This window comes from Mytilus californianus, unplaced genomic scaffold, assembly GCF_021869535.1.
Source record: "Mytilus californianus isolate M0D057914Y unplaced genomic scaffold, xbMytCali1.0.p SCAF_8, whole genome shotgun sequence".
NCBI lineage: Eukaryota > Metazoa > Mollusca > Bivalvia > Mytilida > Mytilidae > Mytilus > Mytilus californianus.
Genome location: NW_026262734.1, coordinates 89,299,296 through 89,324,979, shown reverse-complemented (window position 1 = coordinate 89,324,979; position 25,684 = coordinate 89,299,296). Strand labels below are relative to the sequence as shown.

At 31.1% G+C, this 25,684-nt stretch overlaps 1 protein-coding gene across 3 annotated transcripts in view; it reads right to left on the bottom strand.

Moving 5' to 3' along the window:
• Window positions 1–2,367: 2,367 nt before the first annotated feature.
• Window positions 2,368–25,684, bottom strand: part of LOC127711184 (uncharacterized) — a 35,556-nt gene continuing 12,239 nt past the window's right edge. Inside the window, exons 1-5 of one of the 3 annotated variants that reach the window (XM_052217151.1) lie at window positions 9,291–9,600; window positions 6,972–7,037; window positions 5,197–5,289; window positions 4,178–4,309; window positions 2,369–2,955 (exon numbers count right to left, since the gene is read on the bottom strand). In XM_052217151.1, the coding sequence (XP_052073111.1) occupies window positions 2,635–2,955; window positions 4,178–4,309; window positions 5,197–5,289; window positions 6,972–7,037; window positions 9,291–9,437 (759 nt within the window). In that variant the 5' untranslated portion in view covers window positions 9,438–9,600 and the 3' untranslated portion in view covers window positions 2,369–2,634. Of the gene's footprint in view, window positions 2,956–4,177; window positions 4,310–5,196; window positions 5,290–6,971; window positions 7,038–9,290; window positions 9,601–22,236; window positions 22,298–25,684 lie in introns of those variants that run through there. The other 2 variants (XM_052217152.1, XM_052217149.1) reach the window with 2 other exon arrangements.

The window sequence follows — 25,684 nt, the reverse complement described above, 5'->3', positions numbered from 1 at the left end:
AAGTTGATACGGAATATTATCAACAAGGTCTTGGTATCTTCCGAATAACTTTAAAAAAAAAATACAAGACGTTCTTTGACATACCCCTGGTTCATCATCTTTCTGCTCAGACACTGGTGACGTTTTACAAAGTTTAAGTAGTCTGCAAGCTCTTGAATACCGAATGCGTTTAGAAATGTTTATCCCATATGCAGGTGAAGTTGGTATATTGCTACTAAGGTGGCGGAAATTCAAAATTAAAATCGTCTCGTTTGTCATAGATACTGGTACTGAGATGACCGCTTATGTCAAATACAAGGTATAAGTCTAAAAATGAAGCAGCGGAAGCCGAATCTGTTGTTTCGTTAATTTGTAGTTCTGGGGGATATATTAATGGAACACAATCAGAAAAGTTTGGATTGTTAATGGAAAGTACATCATCAATATTTCTAAATGTAAATTTAAATGATCTGGATTCTTTGATATGGATGTTTTTGACATTTGACCAGTGTCTGAAGGAACTCCGACTCATATGAGAATGGAGAGAGGTCGGCAAGGAGAGGCGCACAGTTCGTTCCCATAGGAAAGCCGACCATTTGTTGAAAAAGTCTACCTCCAAATTCAACAAATATGTTGTCAATAAGAAACTCCAGCATACTGATCACTTGTTCCTCTGTCTAGCATGTTTTACCTTTTTGTTCCTTATTAACAAAATATGCCGTTTGGGTATCCATAAAGGATGAAAAAAATAACGGATGTTTACCCCTACCTATAGATATGATACATTGGAGTGTCTTATATAAACAATATTCATTTACGCAGACAGAGCATTTAAACGGTGATTTAAGATGAACTTTGTATTTGGAAATGTTTTGACATGCAAAAAAACGGACATTTGCAGATCTGTTCTAATTGTTTTAAACATTGTTATCAATTGATAAAAGATTACCAATTCTTTCAATCTGTATCCGAAGCGCCTGTGTTCATCCAGAATTTTTCACGCGGATTATGTGTGCTTTGTTTTAAATTGGAGTTGTGATTTTTGATTGCTCAATGAATATCTTCTGTCCAAGTTTTGAGCGTCATTCAGTTGTCTTTTCAACATAATTGTTATATATGATGCATTCGACATCCATAAATGACCTTCAGAAAAAGATTGAAAAGAGAAAATGAGAATAAATATAAAAAAGAAGATATGGTATGATTGACAATAAAACAGCTCTTCATAAGAGACCAAATGACAGAGAATTAATAAATATAGCTCACAGTACGGCCTTCACCAGTGAGCAAAGCCAATAATGCATAGCCAGCAATAGAAGGCCCCGAAATGACAAATGGAAAACAAATAAAACGAAAAAACTAACTGCCTAATTTATGTACAAAATAATGTACGAAAAAAAAATTATGGAATACAGCAACAAACGACAACCACTGTATTCATCTAAGGACGTAATCCTTTTTCAAATGATTTTTATAGTTTGTTTCTAATTCTAACAAAAACACATAGTGGACGTGGTCGGGTACTGGTACAACCCAATAACAAAAAGACAATAAGTACAAATCTGAGAGTACTCACAGTTACTGACAGCTAGTTCAAAGCCAATAACAATTAATACAAAAAAAAAAATCATGCATCTAAGACTAAATTATCAATCAGTACACATCCAACATCTAATGGGTTTAGTGTAAAGACCTCATTCAGTCAGAGAAAAACATCACCATGTAGAATGCAAAGATACAGGTATTGACTGACTGTAGAGCCATAAATGTGCATATGTATATAACAATTATATTCAGTTTACTTTTAATCTACTGATAACGAAATTTATATTGATACCGATAAAAACAATATTCAAAGATCTAATTACAGTGTTGAATTGGTAACATTTTAGAATAAGTTTATCTAAAGGATTGATTCTAAATTTCCGGGCTTGGTAAACAACATCTCCGTAAAAATGAGGATGTGTTATCCCGTTTGAAATAAGTTTTCTACAGGTACATCCAAACTTCAAAACTAAATCTTTATATCTATGGAAAAATTTAGTAAAGGTTTTAAGTAATTTGTGGTAATCGAAATCACTGACTTAATAATTTACCAGCAATTCATAGATTACGTTCATTAAAATCCAAAACGTCACAAAAAAGCATCTTTTTTAAATTGAATTAAAATAAAGTAACATGTTATCATTTGTTTTGATTGCCTCTTTCTTGCTGGATTTCAGCCAGTCTTGCAAAGTTTCCAGGTTCTTCATGAAATTTATAACATGTTTTAATTTTTTTTTACTTGTCGGTACAGACTGTCAAATATTCCTACGACTAGCATTTGAGTAAATTTTTTTTTCATAATTTGAAATCATAATGTTAAAAACAGCATATTGCATGTATTGCAATAGAAATGTTTAAAGGTTAACTGTAGTATTATTTTATTTCAATGCAGATACAAAGAAATACACAAATGAATGATTTATAACTTGTGACTTATGGTTACAAAACACATTTGAATAACTGAATTATTTATTTTTTTTACATTAAAAACAACAGTCTTATTTCTGAAAATGTCCAAACAACCGAAAAGAAACGTTTCACAGTTACGAAAATCTCATAATTTTGGTATGCGAAAACAAAATTGTTTGTTGTCAGTTAAAACTTCGCAAGCTACATTTGTTGTTGACCATTGACGCCTTGACTTGGTTGGTGTTCTAATCCTGGCTGCACACACACATGAGCTGGCTGCTGATCTGTATGTGAACTAACCATGCCGTTGTTTTGTTGATATTGTTGTCCCTGTATCGATTGTGGCAATACTTGCCCATGAACTTGCTGAGGTATTATTTGTACATGTGAGCCAGGCATGATTTGTTGTTGTTGGTATCCTTGTGGAATTAATACTCCTTGTTGGTTAACATATGGTCCTTGTAGCTGTGTCATGGAATGTAATACCTGTTCTTGAACTGGATTAAAAATGACAACATTTTGCTGTAAATAAAAAAAACAAATCTTTTCTTTAGCAAAAGCCCCAAAAATAAATTAAGTTTGCTGAAAAATGAGTTGCATTGTCCATGTTGTCGATTAAATTAAATGACCTACTTCCTTATGACTAGATATATATAAATTAATATGCATTCTGAAGTTGGGCTTAATATATTGCATAACATTGCATACATTCCATTTTGTTATAAACGCACTGTATATCAGAATGGATATACTTAAATTATTGGATTTAATTACAATAATGTTTGACACACAAATGTAGCATACCATATAAATAAGCTTTAATTCTATCATTAGATATTTGATTAATTAAGGTGGCACCAACACCTTGACTAATATTAATTTGGCTCGTTTAATTTTCACAAAATTTTCACAAAATATTTACTTTGACCCTTTGACAAAAATATTAAATTTAAAAAAATTTGAACCAACCATTTTATCAGAAAAAATTCATTGGTTATATAGCAGTTTGACAAACACTAATTTTGATCATTGATAATCTTAATATTTCCTTAAGAATACAACGTAATTAAAACGTTTAGCTGATTTTTACAGAGTTATCTCCCTGTAGTGTTAGGTACCACCTTAAATAAGGTGTGTAAATCAAATGCACTTAACTAGCATATAATTTCTATCAATAGTTGGCTTTAGCATTAAGAATAATATTAGATATTTTACTATTGCATGTTTGTAGTATTTTCCCTTTTTTTCGAAATTTTACGGATGAAACCAACACCATGATGAAAAACTGGCAATATTGTAGCACTACTATCCACTTGTTTATCAGAAATAAATATTTATTCAATTCATTTTTCAACCGTGCGTACTATACACATGAAATCGTCTCGGCTTATGTAATCAAATATTACGTAATGAGAAACCAAATATTCCTCCAATGGTGGACTGATGTCAATTTCGGACTACTAATGGATTTCCTACAACTAGTCAACTAGTACAATTACAGCCAAAATATAACCGCGCTTACAAAAAGTAAAACGAAAATTGATGATGTAAAATACGTTTATTCAGCTCCTGTTGCATTGAATTTTTCCAGATATTTGTCATTGATAAGTTTCAAACAAAAAGAAAACGTGTATTTTAAGGCTTGAAATTTTCATTTATATTAGAGAATAATAATTTCTACATTGTCTTGGAGTACCGATTAAAACATAAAAAGAAGTAGTAAACTAAAGTTTTTTATACTGACTTCATTGGCTGGTAGAATTTGGGAACAGCAGCAACAATATGTCGCTGACGTAATGGCTACTATCATTTCTATAACGGCGCATGCATCAATGATTCCTGAAACTGTAATGATATCTCCGTCGACTTCCTCCGCCTACAATAACAAACATTAACTATGTATACAAAGGTAAAGATACATATTTATTTATATTCAACTATAGATATGACCAATTTTGTATATGAATAATTAAAACATAGATTTTGAAAAAAATATTGAGGCAGTATATTAAGTTTTTTTTTTATTTGAATAAAAGCAATGATTGTCTTTCTTAGAAAAGGACACATCACGTACTAACATAATGACATAATGTCTCTTATGCTTACTTTTATTTCTCTGTGTCTCCTTTACAGTCGTATGTCTCGTTTTTATGTAAAACTAATAAGTACTAAAGAAGTTGCTCGAATTCAAACCGTCTTATCAGAGAAACAAACCTATCGATGTCATTCAACATTTGGACATAATTCAGATCTATGGTAATTTTTAATCCTTGGATCTCATTAGAGTTAAGTTAAATTCCGTGCATGGGTCAGTTTCTGTTTTACCACGAATTATTTTTTCTAAAAAGATACTTGCCTAAAAATGATCTTAGCCAAGTTTTCTTATTTCTTTGCACACAAAGATCAATTCTTTCAAATTTTGCATCGAAAAGAACTAAGTCCTATGAACATGTTACCAAACTATAAGCATTTAAAAATTTCAATATAATAATTGTTATTTCAAAACATCATGTGCTAGGGAAGTAACAATAACGAAAAAAACTATAACTCACGGAAGCATCAGATCTCAAATACATACATGTGACAGTCTACATCATCTATGAATGGCCAACCTTATTTCATGTTATCTGGGTGTTGAAGCCTTTGCTTTTGTTCATTTGCATGATAAAATAAGCTATTATATAGTTTCATTAAATATATCTAAAATGTCCCCTTATTATTTGTGGTTTGTGTAGGGTATATGTTGTGTATAATGATACTTACTTTGATAATGGATACGCTAAGAATTCCAATAGTAAACATCGATGGACAAAATATTACTGCAGATATAATACTGAAAACCATGAACGTTATTTTCTGGAGAAAAAAAAAAGTAAATATAATAAGTGTTTTGTACTTAAAAATAAATATAAGATTAGACATATTGAATGAACAGCCGCAGTTAAGAAATATTATAAGAAAAAAATCTTAAATAATACAGGTTATCAATATAAAAATTACATAGAATGATGAGCATTAACAAATAACTTGCTGCTGGAAATTTGAGGACATGTTTTTTTTTAAAGAAAATGTAGATAAATGCCATGCAGGTCAATAGTAATCCGGAATATGAAACCGATTTTGTTGAACAGCTTCTATACAACTTACAGAGAGTAAAATTCTAATACATCTTTGGCTTTGATATTCCACTTTTTGAATTCCTGACTGAGTGATACCCAGAAGAATGCTTTGGACGTTTAAAATCTTTAAAATGATGTTTTCGTATTTTACAAGATGGTCAATTACTAAAAATCACAATAATTTTCATTCAAAAGTTATGCATCTTAAAATTGTATTGAATGAAAATCCTACAATCATTTACAATTAATATAAAAATAATAGCAGAATAAATTAATTCCGTTTTGATAATGTGAAATAATCATTGGGTCATCGACTGAAAGTTAACTGAATTTTTTGTCACAATCAGAGCTGCACATATTCGAAATAGACAACTAAATGAACTCATCATAGCTTCCAGGCTTAATATTTTGAAAGCCTGATACATGATTTGTCTACAAAAGACTCATCGATTTACACTCGAATAAAAAAAGAGACCAAGTAGTCAGCAACTGAAACGCAATAATGATACGAAATTCCGAGAAGTGTTACAGCTTAGTTAATTTTCTCCTGGGGTAGAAAATTCGTAGTATTTTTATAAATTCAGATGTATAACAAAATATAGTGCTTTATACAAGGTTTAAAATTACCAAACACAAACTAGTTTTTATTTTCGAAATCTGGGTATGATTGCCAATAGGACAACGATCCATCAGAACCCAAGTTATGCATATGTAAACTTCTAAAGGATACCGTAAAGTCTTCAACATAGTACGCCATAACGGGCTTCGATCTTACAAAATGTAAAACAATCAAAGTTAGAAAACCGAAAGCCTGATAACCATATATATCTGAACCACTGTATATGGTCCATCCACCCGAAACATAGTATTGATTTATAAGATACCATGTTTCACTGATAAATCATTTAAGGGTTGCTGTCTACTGACAAACATTGTATGCATACACCACGTAAAAAAGGCAAAATAAATAATTCCCATTTTGAACGTGGGTAAGTCTGACGAAAGAAAAAAACGGGGTATTTGGACCAAAAAAGGTTGTATTGGTGGGGAAGCAATCCCGTGTTACACAATCATATTTACTTAGTAAGATGTTTAATACCTAATATGATTTGCAAGCTGTGAAAAGCATTCCTAACATGGTATACTGAAGTTGAGCCATGCCGATAAGAGTGGTTGATCGATCACAACATAAAAACGACACCCGAAGTAAATCAACACGAGTTTTGTTTAATTTGGTATCAAGGTGTACTACAGACTTGAACTTATGAAGAAAAAAAGCATCACAAGTTTTTTTACAAAAACTGAACGCATGCTTTTTGGCCAGATGAGCTTAAGTACACTGTATCAAATGTATCCGAAGTAGAACACAATATTTATCATCATTTACATAAACATGCAGTGTAACGTTAAAATTTATACCAAACATTTCCATCTGGGTCTCTTTGAATCCGTCATACAAATTGGAAATATTCCTGTTAGCAAAAACTGAAATACAAGTATGTATATTCATTTAACAATGATGCCAGAAAAATCATTAGATATTAGATACATGGTTATAGAATTAATAGTAAAATTGTGCATAAATGTCAAATGCGGTATATGACGGCGTTAGGAATGAAGTTTACTAAAGTTGCTTTCTTTGTATCATTCTACATACAATTACATCGAAAAACACATTGTAAGTTTTAAAAATACCATGTTGAACTCACTGACTAGAAAATGTGATGATTTTTTAAAATTTTATGTTGTATGTACATTGTATTACACAAGTCGATCTGTATAAACTTATGTTGTGAAATTGATAAGAAATCATCTAAACGTCCATCAGTTGTATGTGTTGTATTGTTTCTGTAACCTTCATTGAGATTGGCCATAGTTACATTCAATAAGACATGTAGCTTTAATAAACCTTTTTTATATTGTATACATCGTTATAGTCTGCAATTATATATCTTAATCACATGCGGACCAGGATCTACCTACAGTTCAAGAGCACCTGAGATCAATGCCGTTTTTTTATCGAGGAGAGTTGTTGCTTTGTCTTTGTAACCCGCTGTATGTCTGGTCTTTTGCTGTTGTGTATGATTTTTTTTCATTGCATTGTCAGTTTGTTTTAGACTTAAATGTTTTCTGAATCATTTGAGATAAGATACTTGTGGTACTTGTACATTCTATCATTATGTTATTGTTTATGATATTCCCGTATTCTTGTCTTTCATTTTTGCTAATGTGCTTTGTCTATATGCATTTTGGTGTTACTTTGATACATATAGCGTGGCTCTGTACTTATACATCCCGTTATTGTGCTATTGTTAAACATGTTTGTATGCTTGTCTTCCATTTTTGCTATGTGTTTTGTCTATATGCCTTTTTATGTTTCTTTGATACATATATGACGTGGCTCTGTACTTATACATCCCATCGTTGTCAATACAATGGAATTTGATGCGACTGTCATACAAGTGAGAGGTTTAGCTAGCTATAAAACCAGGTTCAATACACTATTTTCTACATAAGTAAATGCCTGTTCCAAGTCAGGAATATGACAGTTGTTATCCATTCGTTTGATGTGTTTGAGCTATTGATTTTGCCATTTGATTAGGGACTTTCCGTTCTGAATTTTCCTCGGAGTTCAGTATTTTTGTGATTTCATTTTTTGGTATGTTTTGCCCTCTCTTTTGAGATTCTTTCGAATAATGACTTTTGACAAAGAAAAACTTTTTTTTGGTCTTTGTACGGTTGCGTTTTTGTACATATCTATGTTTTAGGAATGCGACATACCGATTACATATTTACTGTATTATCAATTATATCATTAATAAGGTGAATAATTATAAAAGATTACCACTTTGACATGTTGGAATGAGTCCAACCTATTCACGGAGAGCTTTACAGTTATAGCACAGGGCATCATTTTTAAGCATCTTTCCAAAGTCTGATTATGTTTTAATATCACATTGATAATAAAATTAAGAATGGAAATGGGGAATATGTCAAAAAGCAGACAACAGCCGTAGGTCACTAATGGGTCTTCAACGATGCGAGAAAATCCCGCATCCGCAGGTGGTCCTCACCTGGCCCCAAAATAAAATTGTTTTCGTTTCTTTATTTCAAGATATTTCATCCCCCGTATATAAACTTGAAATCAGGAAACACGCAACGGGCAATGGTTGTTTTTGGTAAAGTTTGTAGCACAATGGTAGCAGGAAATGATCAGACACCTAGAATTACTTCAGTTTTTAACGAGAGTTATGTTACTGAATCTGTGCTTCTTTGTGTAGGGATAAATATTTTGTACATTTTCGTTTAAATTGTTCGCTTGTCCTTGACGTGTTTCATTCAAATATTTTTGAAAATCACTCTGGTATATTCTTTTACAATATAAACTTTCCCTTCTAAAGATTTATAAATACATTTGCTTTGTCTTATTTGTTATACGTTTTTAATCTTCCCTATTAAAACATTGATTGCCTAAATACCAAAATGTATCTGAAGAAAACATTTCAAAATGTCGTTTATTTAAATTTGCATAAGGACGTTGTAACATCAGCGTTTTGTTAGAATGCCATATTCATAATATTACATAAAATTATGTAGTTCTATTAAAAATTTTCAAACATCTTTTTTTAAATTGTCCAGACTTCTAAACACCTTTCATTCGATTTTATTTATTATTTTTTGAAAGAAGAATGAAATGAGGAAACCTTCTGAAAACAAAAATGCTAAAATAATACTTACCCAGCCTGACAGGAATATACAGGTCCCATATAAAATCAGTACTGTTGTTTTTTCGTTACATCCGAGTCGTGAATATGAATTAACTAGATCGTCTAATGTAAAATGTTCTTGATACTTTTTCTGGCATGCATAATCATCACAACACATAACCTTTTTCTTTATATTTGTTATAACACCCGCTGTGCACGCAGATATACAAGCAACCCCTAAACTGATCTGTATTCCAGCAAAAACTTTAAGCTTTCCAACACCTAGTGCCGAACGGAAATTGGAAGGGACTGTATATGGTGTTGAAGGATTATTCAGATTCATATTGCTTTTTAAAAAAAAACGAAAATGAAAATTTGTTAATATAGCAATGTATGGATGCATTATTCAAACATACTCACACCTATCTACCTCGTTTTAGCATCTAATTAGAACCAACTGTACACGTTTGCGTACCACGGTGTTTTTAGTAGCTGATTTAAAACTTTGTACTTGTTTGGCTTTATAACTATTTTGATCTGAGCGTCACTGATGAGTCTTATGTAGACGAAACGCGCGTCTGGCGTATTAAATCATAATCCTGGTACCTTTGATAACTTTTTAAAAGCCTTCCGAATGACTTACCCATGTCATTTATTATTGCGTACACATTATCTAAAAATAGACATAAGCAAATGCCCTGTCACGATGTAAATGTTTGTATTTTTTCATGTTTTCATTTTTTTTCAAGTCTTTTCCTTTTAAAAACAGCTATATACGTCAGTTTTCATCTTCTTTTAGTTAAAGACAAACCTCTTTCACAAAGTTAATAAGATTATTTTAAGATGTAACTTACATCAAATAATGCTTAATCTTTCATTATGTTTCAAAGGACTAGGTTCAAAATAAATTGAGTCTGTCCAATCAAGTAGATTAATTGATTTCAGCAAGTTTATTGATTTTAAACGTTCCTCATTGTCAAAAGACTGTAAGGTTTGTTTCAACCATTTACTGAATCTTATTGGTCTTCAAATATATTTCTGACTTAAGCAACTAAGTACTAACACACCAAAGTTACTGAGACAACATTGCTTGAACGGCCAGCGATACTTTTTGTATTTAGCATTGCGATATTATATGCATTACGAGTATTCGTCAACAGAACAACAACCCTACCATATAAAAACATTGAAAGTTAGTGTTTGTGTTGTCTCAGTCTGCGTATATCTCATAGTACATGTTGTTTGTTTGTATTGTGTTTGCGTATATCCTCTCCTAAAATAGAACCCTTTAAGACATGATGAATATCATAATGAATATCACAATATTTTCTTTGCAAGCATAAGGCTTGTATTTATTTATTAATTGTTTAAATATAGTATAATATCATATGATCGCCAACTTTCAATACGGTGCATGTTGTTATTTTTGTCAGTACATGATCATGATATTGTATAAAGGAATTTAGTAATTAGATTCGTAGAAAATAGGAACACGTCAATGTTCAAAACTAGGCCTCTTTTTAATATCTGTTTAACCAAACATCCAATCAATATGCTCCATTTGAAAATTTTAACGTAGATTATTTGTATTGTTCTGGAACACAATCAGACCTTTAATGCTTAATACAAAATTTCAATAAATGTTTAAAAACTATATGTTGCTCAACAGAAATTGTTTTAAACTTTTTAATTTGTAAATAAAAAGGTACATGTATTTGATTACAGTCATATAAAACTTCAAATTTAAAAGAAAATGATGCATAAGTTTTTTGTAACTAAATGGCTAGTTTTTATTATAAAACGTATGTACATATACTTTTTTCTCAAGAAAATTCTATAATTTGTCCAAATTTTGAAGACATTTACTTTTTTTCAATTGTTTGCTTCGAGTAAACAATTCGCCGATATGTTTTCCGTATGCAGTGATCTCAGTGTGACCTTTCTCGTAAAAATCCGGTGATCACAATATGCATGGATCTGTCATTGAAATAAACTACTATCTTATTGTACATGTTATACACGTGCTCAATATCCATGCTTCTTTGTTGATTGTTTACCAAGGTGACAATCGGTAAACTACGGCTTCAAAACACGCCAATTAATTAGCTGCCATATTTTCACATCATAACAGACCGAGAGAAATTTTTTTTTTTGACGATTATACGATATGGATGCGAAAAATGTGATAAAATCGTTCACAGAAAACTAAGGTTATGATTTATACATGCATTGGTTCAAGAATTCGATAAACATTATTTTTCACCAGTCACTCGTTTTATATGACTTTATCTCAGGAATTTGTCGAAGATAAATGGTGGATTAAACCTTGTTTAATAGCAACTTAACCACCCACTTGTATGACAGTTTGTTTATACTTCCGTTATATTGATACAATTTGTTAAAAATTCATCATATATTTGGTTATATTGAACAGTGATTGGATTCCAGCAGTCGAAAATCTACACATACATCACAAACATACAACCCAACTGACTAAAACATTCGAACACACAAAAGTCATGTCATGCAAATAAAATGTTAATTTTGATGGTTGAGATTCATAATATAAATCTATCAAGGGTGTATTGTTTGATGAAAATTACGCTAACATTTTGTCTCATAATGTTATCAAATGTTTTATGCAGGCTAGTATACAGTGAAATACAAATGAACTGTACTTGATTCGAAAATAATATTTCTATTTATTTAATCAGGCTAATTAACTTCTTTCTGCTAATAAGGGGTGTAATATTTTATTCAGTGTCAAATTTACTCACAAATCCCAGTTTATCAAACAAATATTTATTGCATTTATTAATCATGTTTACGTGGATCGTTAATATTGATTTCAAAGTATGAAATTTCTAAAAGTCTTCATCAAAAATATTAATCAGATGCGGTACTTACAAAAATTCTGTGTCAATTCGTATAGTCCGTAAATGTACTGTATTCATCAAATAAGGTTGTGTTTGGGTATTGCATGAATATAATACGTTTCTTCCTTGTAAAATTATAAAGATATTTCCTTAGTTAGAATACAATAAAAGCAGATTTCTATTATTGAAACGACAACTATTTAACAACTGAGTCAGGTATTCCTCATCGGGTTTTACAGCCTAGTTCCTCGTGACCGTTTAATGTATTGTTCTCATCTCCTAAGTTACAAGAAAAACACTTAAAAAATAATGTAATTATGTATTTTAACAAAAAATGAATGCAATTCTATTTGAATATTATGTTAAAAGTAAGATATCAATCATAACGATTCATGCATGACTCTTTATACGATAGACGAATTAATTTAAGCTTGGATTTTGATGGGTTTTCAGATTACCAAGAACGGAAACACTTTAGAAGATAAGTTGTAATTCCATATTCACGTATTGAAATGATACAGACCAGGAAATACAACCCACCCTCACTATTTCCCATTTTTCTTCTTTTTGAATATCAGGAGTTTTTTCTCGAAAAGGTTTAAACTGCATTTTGCACTTTTTTTATTTTGGGACAAATCAAGTTCTCACAAAGTGTATTTAGAACTTTAAATATACGTATTAACTAATCAGATTTTTTATATCTACATTTATATGAAACATTTCCGCTCGAACTTGAAGGTATATATATAAGAACCAACGTATCAGTGAAACGTTCTCCTGGATTTGAAGAGGCGGAATAAATTTTAAAAATGCATGAGTAAACATTGCAAAGTTGTGGGCATGAGTGATACCACTAGAAAAATGTCTACAGGACACCTAGAAACACCTTTGAGATTTATATGAAGCATCTGAGTTCTTTAACATCCAACGCCGCTGCCACCTTTTGTACACAAAATAACTGATTTATTATTCAATTCTGACCAAAAGCAGCTGCGATTATATTCATTCCACCCTGTCGAACGGACAACCTCTACCAATTGGTTAAATCGGGATAAACATGTGGCTATGCGTTAACTACGTCAACATTTAACAGACGAGAAATATAAGTACCAGTTTAAAGAAAGTTAAATACTCTTGAACATGTTGAAGGCTACAATCTTCTTGCCGTGAATAATGAGAACTAGATCAAGTACATATCTTTGAAAATATACAAAAAATTTACGGGTGAAAAAGAAATGAGTATATTTGAAGGCCATTAAACAGTTTGAATAATTTGAATGCCACTAGAAAAATACACATTTACTCAATATCTGTAATGAATAATTCTTTATCAAACATTTTTGCAAATAACCAAACTAGCCCTCACATGAAAAATTGATATCGTACCTTTTCCGGTTCAGAGAGTTATGAACAATATGCAGACGTACTTGACAAAAAGTTACTCTGAATGTCGTTTATAAAACCGAAGACAACAGTGGAGCGTTCAAACAAAACAAAAACGTATCCTACGGAAGCCTTTTAAGGCCATGCTTATTTACCTTTTCGAATTTGATATATAACACATTGATTATTTGATGTAACAAACTAATATTTTAATATAAATAAAGGCAACAGTAGTATACCGCTGTTCAAAAGTCATAAATCGATTGAGAGAAAACAAATCCGGATTACAAACTAAAACCGAGGGAAACACATCAATTATAAGAGGAAAACAACGAAACAATAGAAACACTGAAGTGCAACAAAAAACAAACGACAATGCAACACACACATAAACGAACTATAAGATAGCAGCTGCCATTTTCCTGACTTGGTACAGGACATTTTAAGAAAAAAATGATGGGTTGAATCTGGTTGTGTTGCTAGTCAAACCTCGCGCCCTATAGCAATATACAACATATTGCTAAATTGACAACATTACATGACAGGAATATAAATGCAAGAACCCTCAAGACAGAGAAATACATAAATAAATAATATAAAAGTACATTTCGACAATATGAAAAATTAATTCCACGATATAACAAATTAGTAATTTGATATAACACATTATTATTTTGATATAATAATTTATCAATTTGATTAACATATTATCAATTCGATAGGTTCTTTTGTATTGATTGACTGTTTATCTGACGTCCAGTGACAGTCATTTGATCCATATTCAAAACTCTGTTAACAGCTTTTTTCAGGTTGTTTAATTGTAACCATAAACACTCTCTAACCTTGAAATCCATCAGAATTTGGCAATTAAACTTGGCGTGATGATTAACCAATGCACGTAGTTGTATTGCATAAAAAGGATTAAAAGCGGATACTGAAATAAATTCATAATCAATAACTAAGTTAAACATGTATCTTCGTGCTGAAGTCAAACACAAGAAGGCTGTTTATGAAAACACATACAAATATAATTCCTATATAATTTGCATAATACGGAATACGTTTATATGATTGGTCGAGACTGCGTCCGGCAGTGGATCTTGAAAATATTGTATTTTGATAGACGACGTTGACGGAACTATTTTTCGTTACCAATGTAAACAAGAGAGCGGCGACTTTAACACAAAAAACCAGCTGGACGTTTAAAATATTGATACAACTTCGCGTTTATTGTTAAACTACACAATAAACACAACATATTCATTTGAAGATATTTTTGTAGTTTATTTTTTAGCAGATAGCAGATTCCTGGAGTATATTTTTTATGACAAAAATAAATTCCTGCACCAAGCCAATTCAATGACACAATTATGGAATTTACGTGTGATAGAGCTTACGAGTGGGGAAATTAAATTCCTTATCTCAAATTTTAAAAACATAAGGATAAAACGCATGTAAGAGTAATTTATCGGTGAATAAACTGGACCAAGTCACTCTCAATCATATTTGTGAGTGAATGAGTCTAATTTGTCTTCAATATATTTCTTTAAAAAGGAGTTTAATCCTAAAATAATGTACTGTTTCTTTGGGTCATAAAAACAAATCAAAACAACATTTATCTACCTGCTTACTTAATTTTTTTGTTTGTTATATTAATCAGTCATTTATGTATTCATAAAATGGTAAGGTATGAATATATATAGGTAAATGTAGAAAAATTGTAAAAAGTAAAATGAGAATATAACATTTTCCAAAATATATGACAATTTTAGTATATAATACAAGATATCTATTTTTATTTTATTTTTGTTAAATTTGTTGCTGTCTGTCGACGACTTGATTTGGTTGATGCCCAAAATTCGGCTGCATCTACCCTAGCTGTTGACATAAGTTAACATTTGCCATTCCGTTATGTTGTTGACCTTGTGGTACTTGAATCACTGGTACCAACACTTGACCAGTAGGCTGCTCGGTCATTAACTGTACATGTGTGTTCGGTATGAAATATTGCTGCTGGTACCCTTGTGGATTTAATACTCCGTGTTGATTAACAGGTGGTCCTTGTAACTGTGTCACGGTATGTATAACACGTACTTGTATTGGGTTAAAAATGACAACATCTTGCTGCAAAACAAAATACACAATTTTTCGTTAATGCCCCTAAGATGCCTGAATCTTGGTTTAAATTTAGTTGCAATATCGATGTGACAAAAGATACGTATTTACCTATTTAAATTAGAAACGCAAAATACAATTAACTTAGTTTATATATGAAGAATATACATTTGTTTTAAATTTTCTTGCATCCCACCTCTTTATAAACGCATTTGCATATTTGATTTAGATGACTTAAATTGAAATGCTCAGGTCTATCACAAAATGATTTTAACATTGTTAATTAGGATTCCCCCTCCTTATAATAACATTAATTACGGTTAACAATTTAATTGCACCAAGTGAACTTCTGATGTATGATTTTTTTAATTATTAATTATCTTTTTTTTTTATTTTTAACCAGCTTTCAGTAACTGCGAGTACTATCAAATCGTACTTTCGTGTTAATTTGACCTGTTGATTTGAATTGTAATGCATTGTTTTATTCAATGTTTACACATTTTTGTGGTTATATCTCGTCTCACTATTTTTAATATATTACCTTTCATCAGTATTTAGTATGACGATAAATTGTCACTTCTGTCTTCGTACTATGAACAACAAATCTATTTATTTTGTAAACAATGTTCCCGTACTCCATCAACTTCCTTGCAACAAAACTATTCTGTTTACGTTATTTTATTAAAAGTCCTTTTGTTCAAGGTTATAGTTATCTTTATGATATTGTTTTACATCCCCCCCATCTTTTAATAATTTTGTATTCACATATATAATTTATAGTGTGTCTTTCTATGTTGTGATGTTGCATTCAGGTTAGATGGAAGGTTGTTGCCTGTTAAAACGTTTGAACTCGCTGAATTTGTTTGCACAATTCCCAAGTCAGAAACACGATGTTCAGTTGTTGTCGTTTGTTGATGTGGTTCATCAGTGTTTCTCGTTTCTTTGTTTTTTTTATAAATCAGACCGTTCGAATAGTTTTACACTTATCTAGTCATTTGTTGGGCCCTTTATAGCTTGCTGTTCGTTGTGAGCCAAGGCTTCGTGTTGAAAGCAATACTTTCACCTACAACGGTTAACCTTTTACACATTGTGACTTGAATGGGGAGTTAGCTCATTGGCGCTCATGCCACATCTTCTTATTTCTATTCATTTAAATAATTGATTTTTTTATGTTTATTTTGAAAACGGGATGTTCTTTCCTTTTTACCCTGAATACATAAAAAGCACCTCCTATCATGACAAACAAATAACTAATGTTTACCCTAAATACAATTTGTTTTTATCATGACTGACAAATAGCTTATTTGTATCCTGATTACATAAAAAATAAGTTTTTTTCATTACTGACAAATAGCTAAAACTTTTAATTCTTTATTTGAACTAAAATTATCGATCTTTTTAGATGAAATATTTAATACATCAACTGTACTTTATTTGTGTATGCATAATCTTACCTGGTTAGCTTCAGCATTGGAAATATAATATTTTGTTTTTGGTAAATTAGTTAGGGCGACTTCACAATCAGAATTAAAAGTTTCTTTCTCTTTTCGATTTTTTATTCATAAAATAATCTTTGTATTCGTTTATTCATAAATGGTTCCTGGATTTTGTTCATAAAATAATATTTGGATTCATTTATTCATAAAATAGTCTTTGGATTAAACATAAAAGTAAAAGACACAGACAAAACGTAAACCTTTTTTTTTTTTTTATTATTCACAAATCAGAGTTAATCAAAATTGGAACTGCATTTCTAAATAATCTATTCTTTTTTAATTTTGCATTCAAGATAAATAACAAAGTCTCAGGCTAAGTTTTTAATCTCTACAAAACGAAGACAATATTCATATCCGTCGACAGGTATAAAATTAAAATGTATGTTGCGCAAATAAAAGGAAACAGTTAATATTACTTAGGTTTGAGGAGAACGGTAGTATTTCCTGGCCCATAAGGGATAATGATAGCCTTTTTAGAATTTTCACCACTTTCTAACACTGCCAAAAATTCTATATAAACAGTTAACTGAAGTACTTTCCTTATACTATTCAGAAATGAATTTGAATATGTATCATGACCGTTTACCTCTTTTGATATCTTTGAAAACCTAAGTGCTTTTAGGTCTTTTATCATGCAGTGAATACAAAATTCTCAAAAATTCTCAAAAATTCATTTTACCTGTATGTAAAATTATTTCATATTTTTCTACACCTGATTCATCCCTCAGTTTGGGAAAGTATGTTCAGTTGATACTGTATTTTTAGTCCAATCACACTGTTCAGATACATTGACTTAAGTAGGGTACAAAAAAGAGCAACCTAAGTTCTGGAATGCAAATACTACCGTGCTACCTTAAGCAGCTTCTGTTTCATCGAAGGTTCATACATTGCCTTTGATAAGTGATAATAACACACATTTGTTTCTATTAGAACTTTCTTACATATTTACGAAATGTACTAACGAACATAAAGGGAGCATGTATTACATTAGTATGAAAACATTTAAAGTCTATGTTTTATCCGAATAAACGTTCATCTATTCTGAATGTAATGTATCTTTTAAAATATAAGCATATCGGGAATAAAAGAGGCATGCCACATCTTCTTATATCTATTTAATATTTGGAAGGAAAGCTAACTTGTTTAATATACACTTACGTCCGATACGTTTCTTATGTTTAAACAACGATTACACACATTTGAGCGGGAAGAGTTTACGCATGCTTTTTTAAATGTTAAAACAATACATCTCTGGTTGAAACCATTTACATTTTATTGAAATTCCTGCAGTATCATAGTACTCTTAATTTAACGACAAAATTTACAATTATTTTTATTTTATAATGAGTATGCTACAATAAACTAAGGCTAGGAATAATTCAGCCGAGTAGAGATAGATCGGGTGCACCCCAATTCAATATCCGCCCTAGAGCTCTGGTATTAGATCAAATATTTATGGATCTTGATTTTTTCATTTATATACACATTTGAATATATGGATGATTAAACGAGCCCTGTAATAACTTATGGGTGTAATCTTTACGATTTTACTATTTTAAGAGGTTTCAAAATTAACAATTTAGGAAAATTATTTCGTTTATTATTTGTTTTGTGATGGGACGGATAGGCCGATACATTTGAAATCCTTTTTTTTGTAGGTTAGTTAATGAAAATATGTAAAATTAAATTTTCATGAAATAAAAAAGAAATCAGGTGCGGGAGGGGGGTGGGGGTGAGCTTAATTTTTGAGGAACATTTTCTTCTTCTGACGAGTCTGTGTTTAGCAAATTTTATTGAGTTATCTATCTCCTTCATCCATTTTTTTTAATTATTTTTTACATAGCACGTCATCAGGGTTGACACATGTATGATGTTGTACACAGTGTTTTAGTCCTTCCTGGACAAACATTGCTTGAGACGAAACGCCATCTTAGTCCCATAACAGCCTTGATTAAGATTACAGAAATATGTTACATTTTAAGAATATTCAAAATAAAGTATCCCTCAGACGGGTCTTACGTATGATTCGTCAAGCGTACGTGCCTTTCGTTAAATTGTAAGACAGTTCTATTAAGACGTTAACATTAACAAATAAAATGAAAAAAAGCGTTGGCCATGACCTAAATGTTAAACGTTGAACAAAGTTAAATTAAAGTTTAGTTATAAAAGAACATTCACTTCTTCGTACTATGAACATCAAAATTATTTATTTTGTAAAAATATTTTCTTTCTCCATTTAAACTGTATACCTAACAACAAAATTATTTTCATTTACCTGTGTATATTATTGTAAAAGGCGGATTTTTGTACAAGGTTATTGTTGTTTTTCTGAAATTGTTTAACATTTCACAGCGGTAAAATACTGTGAATTTAATTATTCATCCCTTATTTTATCGATTTTGTATTTACATTGTATCATAGATCAACTTTATTTGTTCAGTGTATGTTCACTTGTGTTAATATGTCTTTTGATTGAGTTAAGCCATTTCAATTGATGTTTTATAGTGTTTCATTCTATGTTGTGATGTTACACTATTGTTTCAGATAAGGGTAAAGCTCGGTTCATATTAAAACGTTTAAACCCGCTGCAATTGTTTGCACCTGTCCTAAGTCATGAATATGATGTTCAGTAGCTGTCGTTTTTTGATGTAGGTCATAAATGTTTTTTATATAGATTAGACCGTTTGTTTTCCCGTTTGAATGGTATTACACTAGTCATTTTTGGGCCCTTTATAGCTTGCTGTTCGGTGTGAGCCAAGGCTCCTTGTTGAAGACCATACTTTGACCTATAATGGTTTACTTTTATAAATTGAGACTTGGATGGAGAGTTGTCTCATTAGCACGTATACCACATCCTCTTAAATCTATTTACAAAGGACAATAAAAAAATCGGTCAACAGTGAAATTGATAAAAAAGATAAACTTTACTGACTTGATTGCCTGGTAACATTTCTGAACAGCAACAACAATATGTAGCTGCCATAATGGCTACTATCATTTCTATAACGGCGCATGTATCGATGATTGCTGAAACTGTTATTATATCTCCGTCATTTTCCAACTAAAAAACAAGCATACACATCACTGAAATTTAGTATTCGACAGAAAATGATAACAATTCACATAGATACCTAAAATGTACGTGTTGTAACTCTACATATACACCCACTCGTTCTTCAAAGTATTGGAAAACAGGAAGAATCTGTCTGACAGATCTGAATACTGCTTACCCGTTATAGCAAATCCTGGTCAAGCAGTTGACCATATATGACTATATTTTGCTTAATTCATTTTTTGAAACCCTATCAAAGTTACTTAGTACCACACAAATTAATGCGTTTGTTAGAAATATGAAATCAGTCCTACAGTGCAAAAATATGCTTTTTTGCTAACACAAGTGTAGCTCCTATTTGCAAAGCGGTTTTAAATATTTGTACTACATGGGGTTTTACAATACGACATAAATCGGACGACAGATAACAAATTATCAAACATTTCTGAATAATTAAGTTTTCCTTTGATATTGAATTATATGAAATTGATGCATTAAGTGAAATAATTTCATTCACTTATTCATTGCAGTGTTATTTACGCAGACAAAATACCTACATTTCCGTAATAGAACGTTTTTACCACAAAAAAAAAAACACAACATCGTAGACTCATTGGCTGATATACTTGGTCCAATTAGTTGTAATGTTTAGAGGCAAGTTTATAGAGGTTAGTTTAAAATTTTCGTTTTTTCACGGAATGGCAGTAAACATTTATGTTCGCTAGAAAGTGTTTCTGTTGCTAGAAAAATGTCACTGATTGTTTGTGAATATCAATATTTAGTTACTTACATTGATGATGAAAACACTGAGTAGTCCAATACTCAACATCGCTGGACAAAATACTACTGCAGATATAATACTGAACACAAGAAACGTTATTTTCTAGAATATATATATATATATCTTGACGTAGTTATAAGAAATCATGCATGCATTTTGGGTGTTATTTGCATCAATTCATAACAACTGAACCCCATAAGAAATTCGAATACTTGTAAAACTTTTTTCCTGTATGTAATCTATATACTGTATTTAAAATAAGTAGCAGAACACAAATAACGGCAAAACTAAAGCAAAAATATGGTTGTTCAATATCAATTCCCTGAAATAATTGTTAAAATAAAGGCAACAGTAGTAAACCGCTGTTCAAAAGTCATAAATCGGTTGAGAGAAAACAAATCTGGGTCACAAACTAAAACCGAGGGAAACACATCATTTATACGAGGAAACAACGAAACAACAGACACACTGAAGTGCAACAAAAACAAACGACAATGGAACATACATGGACACGAGCAATTAGATAACAATGAGATTTAAAACGAACGGAAATATAAAAAAACGTGTTTCTATTTTGAAATTCATTAAAAGATGATACTAGTTTTCAATTATTAGGTGAACACAATCATTACGGCAGCGCGTATACAAAATTCATACATAATCAATAACTTCATATACCAATATTACATAAACATGAATGTATTGTCAGGAAATGTGTTTTACAATACTCATTGATTTGAGTAGTACTAGTTTTCCTACATACGGTATAAATTTTAAAAGTTTTATATACAGTCTCTGATTTTCGAAATATAATCCAATATTAACAATATTTAAATATTTAAGGATGTTCGCTACTCTGTTTAAAAATAACAAGCTTTTTATAAGACTGTTATAAATTGATAGTATATACTCAAATGAACTAAAAAAGCAGAAAAAAATGAAGGGTCCGTGAGCTTGTTTTCGAGATATAAGCCATTGAAAATTTGGCGGGAAATGTTTCTCTCCAGACTATTCATGTATTAAACATTGGCACCTTTTTTCTTTCAAATACTGGGAAAAAATAACAAGGATTATATAAGATTTTCAAAAATGGGTTTTTAAACAATATATAATAAAATTATGAAAAAAAAAGTGAGGGTTAGTTGGCAAAATTTTTATTGGCACTAACATGGATAAAACTAGAAGATTCCGAATATCTGACAAAAAGTCAAATACAAGAGTACCGAACATCCTTAAAACAAAAAAGTACTGTTATCTCTAGAACATAGACATACCAAACATTTCCATCTGGGTTTTCGGGAATCTGTCATACAAAGTAGAAACATTCCTGTAAACAGATACTGAAATAAAAAATAAATGCATGTTTTTGTAGTGTGACCAAGTTTGATCAGGAATACACGTTCCTGTCTATTGTTATGCTTTTTAACTTTCTTTGTACCGCATAGTGTTCAAGGTAAAAACCACGACTTACCAAATATAGAGTAAGATAGTTATTAAAGAGTAGTTTAACATCGTTGTTAACTAAAACTTTTAGCTGCCGGTGTTGGTATGCCAAAAATATATAAAAGTGTACTGACTAGTTTCTATTTATCAAGTACAGACCTTACGATCACAGTAACTGAAATATTTCGTCTTACTGATCATCTTTTCTGTTTACAGTTTGCGGTCTTAATTGTGCTTAAGAGAAATAGCCAAAACAAATGGCTAAAAGAGTAGGGGCAATAAGGGTCAAATTCTACGCAAGCTTAGAATATTTTCAATTTTTCTGAAAAACTTGCATACTTTAAGGGTAATATTTTCTAGTAGATGATTAACAATTTCTATCTTTGACTTATTCGTAGATCTTGACTCCTGTCTAACCATCTTTGCTGTCCCTACTTGTATCTGTCGATCATATTTTTCAAGATTAACATGATTAATGCAGAGACACTTACATTGGAAACAAAAATGTATATTTAGGCGAAAACTGTATTGGTTTTTAAGCTAGACGTACGTACAACGTTGGTTTTAACCGTCACAAAATGAATTTACCTAAGCATCACACAGCTGGAATTATATATTATTACATTGGTTGCAATAAAATACATTGATTTGCCAGTGAAATAAAAACCGATAATTTCACATGTGAAATAAAAGTGGTTATTTCACACTTCTGACGTCATACAACAACAGGAGTTGTCAAGACGTCGATAACGTCGGATAAAAACAAATTGTGAATGCGTAGGAAAAGATATAGTTCCTTACATTTTCTACATTAATTTCATAAAAAATATCCATTTGCCAATGTAATTAAAAGAATAAAGAATTCAAATATCGAAAAATATTCAACTCGTGACCGAGCAACACTGATAATTAACTCATGCGATACGCGCATTCGTGAATTAATGTGTTGTTTGATCACTCGTTGAATACTTTTCTCTATTTGAATTCTTCGATTAGTTATTCTATAAGTAACGATCCTGATGAAGGTAAATCCGGTAAATTGCTTCGGCCGTATGCAATTTATAACGTGTTCTTTTTTTTATTTTTTTAGAATTATACCTACCCAGAGAGAAAGGCATATACAGGTCCCATTTAAAATAAAAATTGCTCTTTGATCACTGCATATGCGGCCAGAATCATATTTGGAATCGTAAAACAATTCGTCATCATTCGAGCACGGATAATCATAACAACAGGAAACATTTCTGTTCAAACTTGTGATAATTCCAACGGTACACGCAGTAATACAGGCAACACCAAGTCCAATCTGTATTCCAGCAAATACCTTCAGCTTTCTAACACCCAGTGCCAAATGGAGATTAGGTTGATCTGTATCAGTTGTGGTAGCATGAATATGCTCATTAGGGTTCATTTTATTCTGTACATGATAAAAATAAAATTCAAATCATTTATTTAGCAAAATTGTATTATATACGACTCGTACATAATCTTATTAACATACAGTTAAGGAACATGTCTTTTGTTGACGACAGTATGCAGTATAAGTAAAGTTGAGTTTAGTTCCACATTTTAATGAATGCATATAACCATTCATGCCTTATAAATCTCATCGTATAGTTTTCTGCTGAGTTCAATTAAAGTGAAGGCACAGTTATTAGCACAACATTTCCCTTGTTGATGGTATGATGTTCGTTTTGTTTTCAATCAGCAGGAACAAATCCAGCATCAATAGTTTGTAATGAAGTAGTTGTTGTTGTTGTCTAGTATACAGTTCCGTTTTCCGTTTTCATTTTATCAATAATCATGCCATTAGTTTCACTTTTCCATTTTGTGATGTCGGTGTTTTTGTTTTATTGTTTACTATACGGTAATAGTGTTCCCAATTCTGTGACTTATAATTTCAAACGTCTGCGTCATGTGATTATTGGTGGATAGTTGGCAATAATAAAACACTTTAATTGTATATGTACTAGTTTATAAATTAATGCGGTTAATTGAATATTGCTAAAAAAAGAGGCGGAAGATACCAAGGAGACATTTAAAACTCCTACGTCGAAAAAAACTGACAATGCCAAAGGGATAAAAAACGAAATACGAGGAAAAGATCACAAAACAGTACTTCAAAAACCTAAAACTGAATAACACGAACCCGGGGGAGGGGAGAGGTCAAAATTGAGATTAAAAATTGCTCGAGATATTAGTAATAAGTGAACAGTGATAGTGTGTTTGTAAAAAATCTCTCAACCAGAATTCAATGGTCGAACCCTAATCGGGAATGTTGTAAACAGTGGTTCAATGATAGAATGATGTCATCTATAAAAAGTAAATTTTATGATTTTCAATAATCGCAATATATAAATATTTCTATATATATTTATCTACTAGTATATGATTAAATTTCATACTTTGTGTTTGTTGTATTGTGGCTAATGTTTCATATATATTCAGGATATGAACAAATTGGTTGGTTTTACAAAATGGATTAACCAGAACAAATCGAAAAGGTTAACTGCCACTGGCAGGTCTACAGACCACTTTGGAAGAAATAGGAAAGGTACTTTTTCGGAAACATAGAACATATATTCGAGTTTCAAAACTATGGATTCATAATCTGCCAACTTAAAACATATTACCAATTTGAAAGAAACTCATGATTTCGTCGTGAATTAGAATATGAAAATCTTAAAAAGAATTCATAACGTTAGATATTGTACATACAGAGAAATCAAAGCAGCAACCACGTTTTGTTTTCAACGAATAGGCATTTCAAAACTAATCTGGATCTAAAATTATTTTATCCATACTGTTTGTTCATATGTTTGGAATAATTATCGGAAATTTCTTTATTTCGCCTTTGATCTTACTGCCTTATGTTCGTTAAGATCATGAACAAGACTTGACATTAGAATATATAAGGCAATGACGTCAAATATCAGTGCAACAACGTGGCGTGATTAAGTTAATCCGTGACGTCATTCATACACCCGAACAACTATCACAACGTTTTATACTCGTAAAGGTTGTTATACTAATAAAATCCTTTTAGTTCATATTCTCAACCAAAACAAATATTGTAAAAAACAAATTGCGTATAAAAGGAATGATGGCATTTTATTTTTTGATACTGACTTTATCACCTCGAGTTTCAAGCGAGCCCAAAAGCTAGAATACATGTTTGCTGTTCAATGCAGATATTGCGGAGAATTTTACCTGAAATCTATAGTAATTGATTAATGGCGAATGTGCCCATGAAACACGGATGATGCCACCATCTGCATA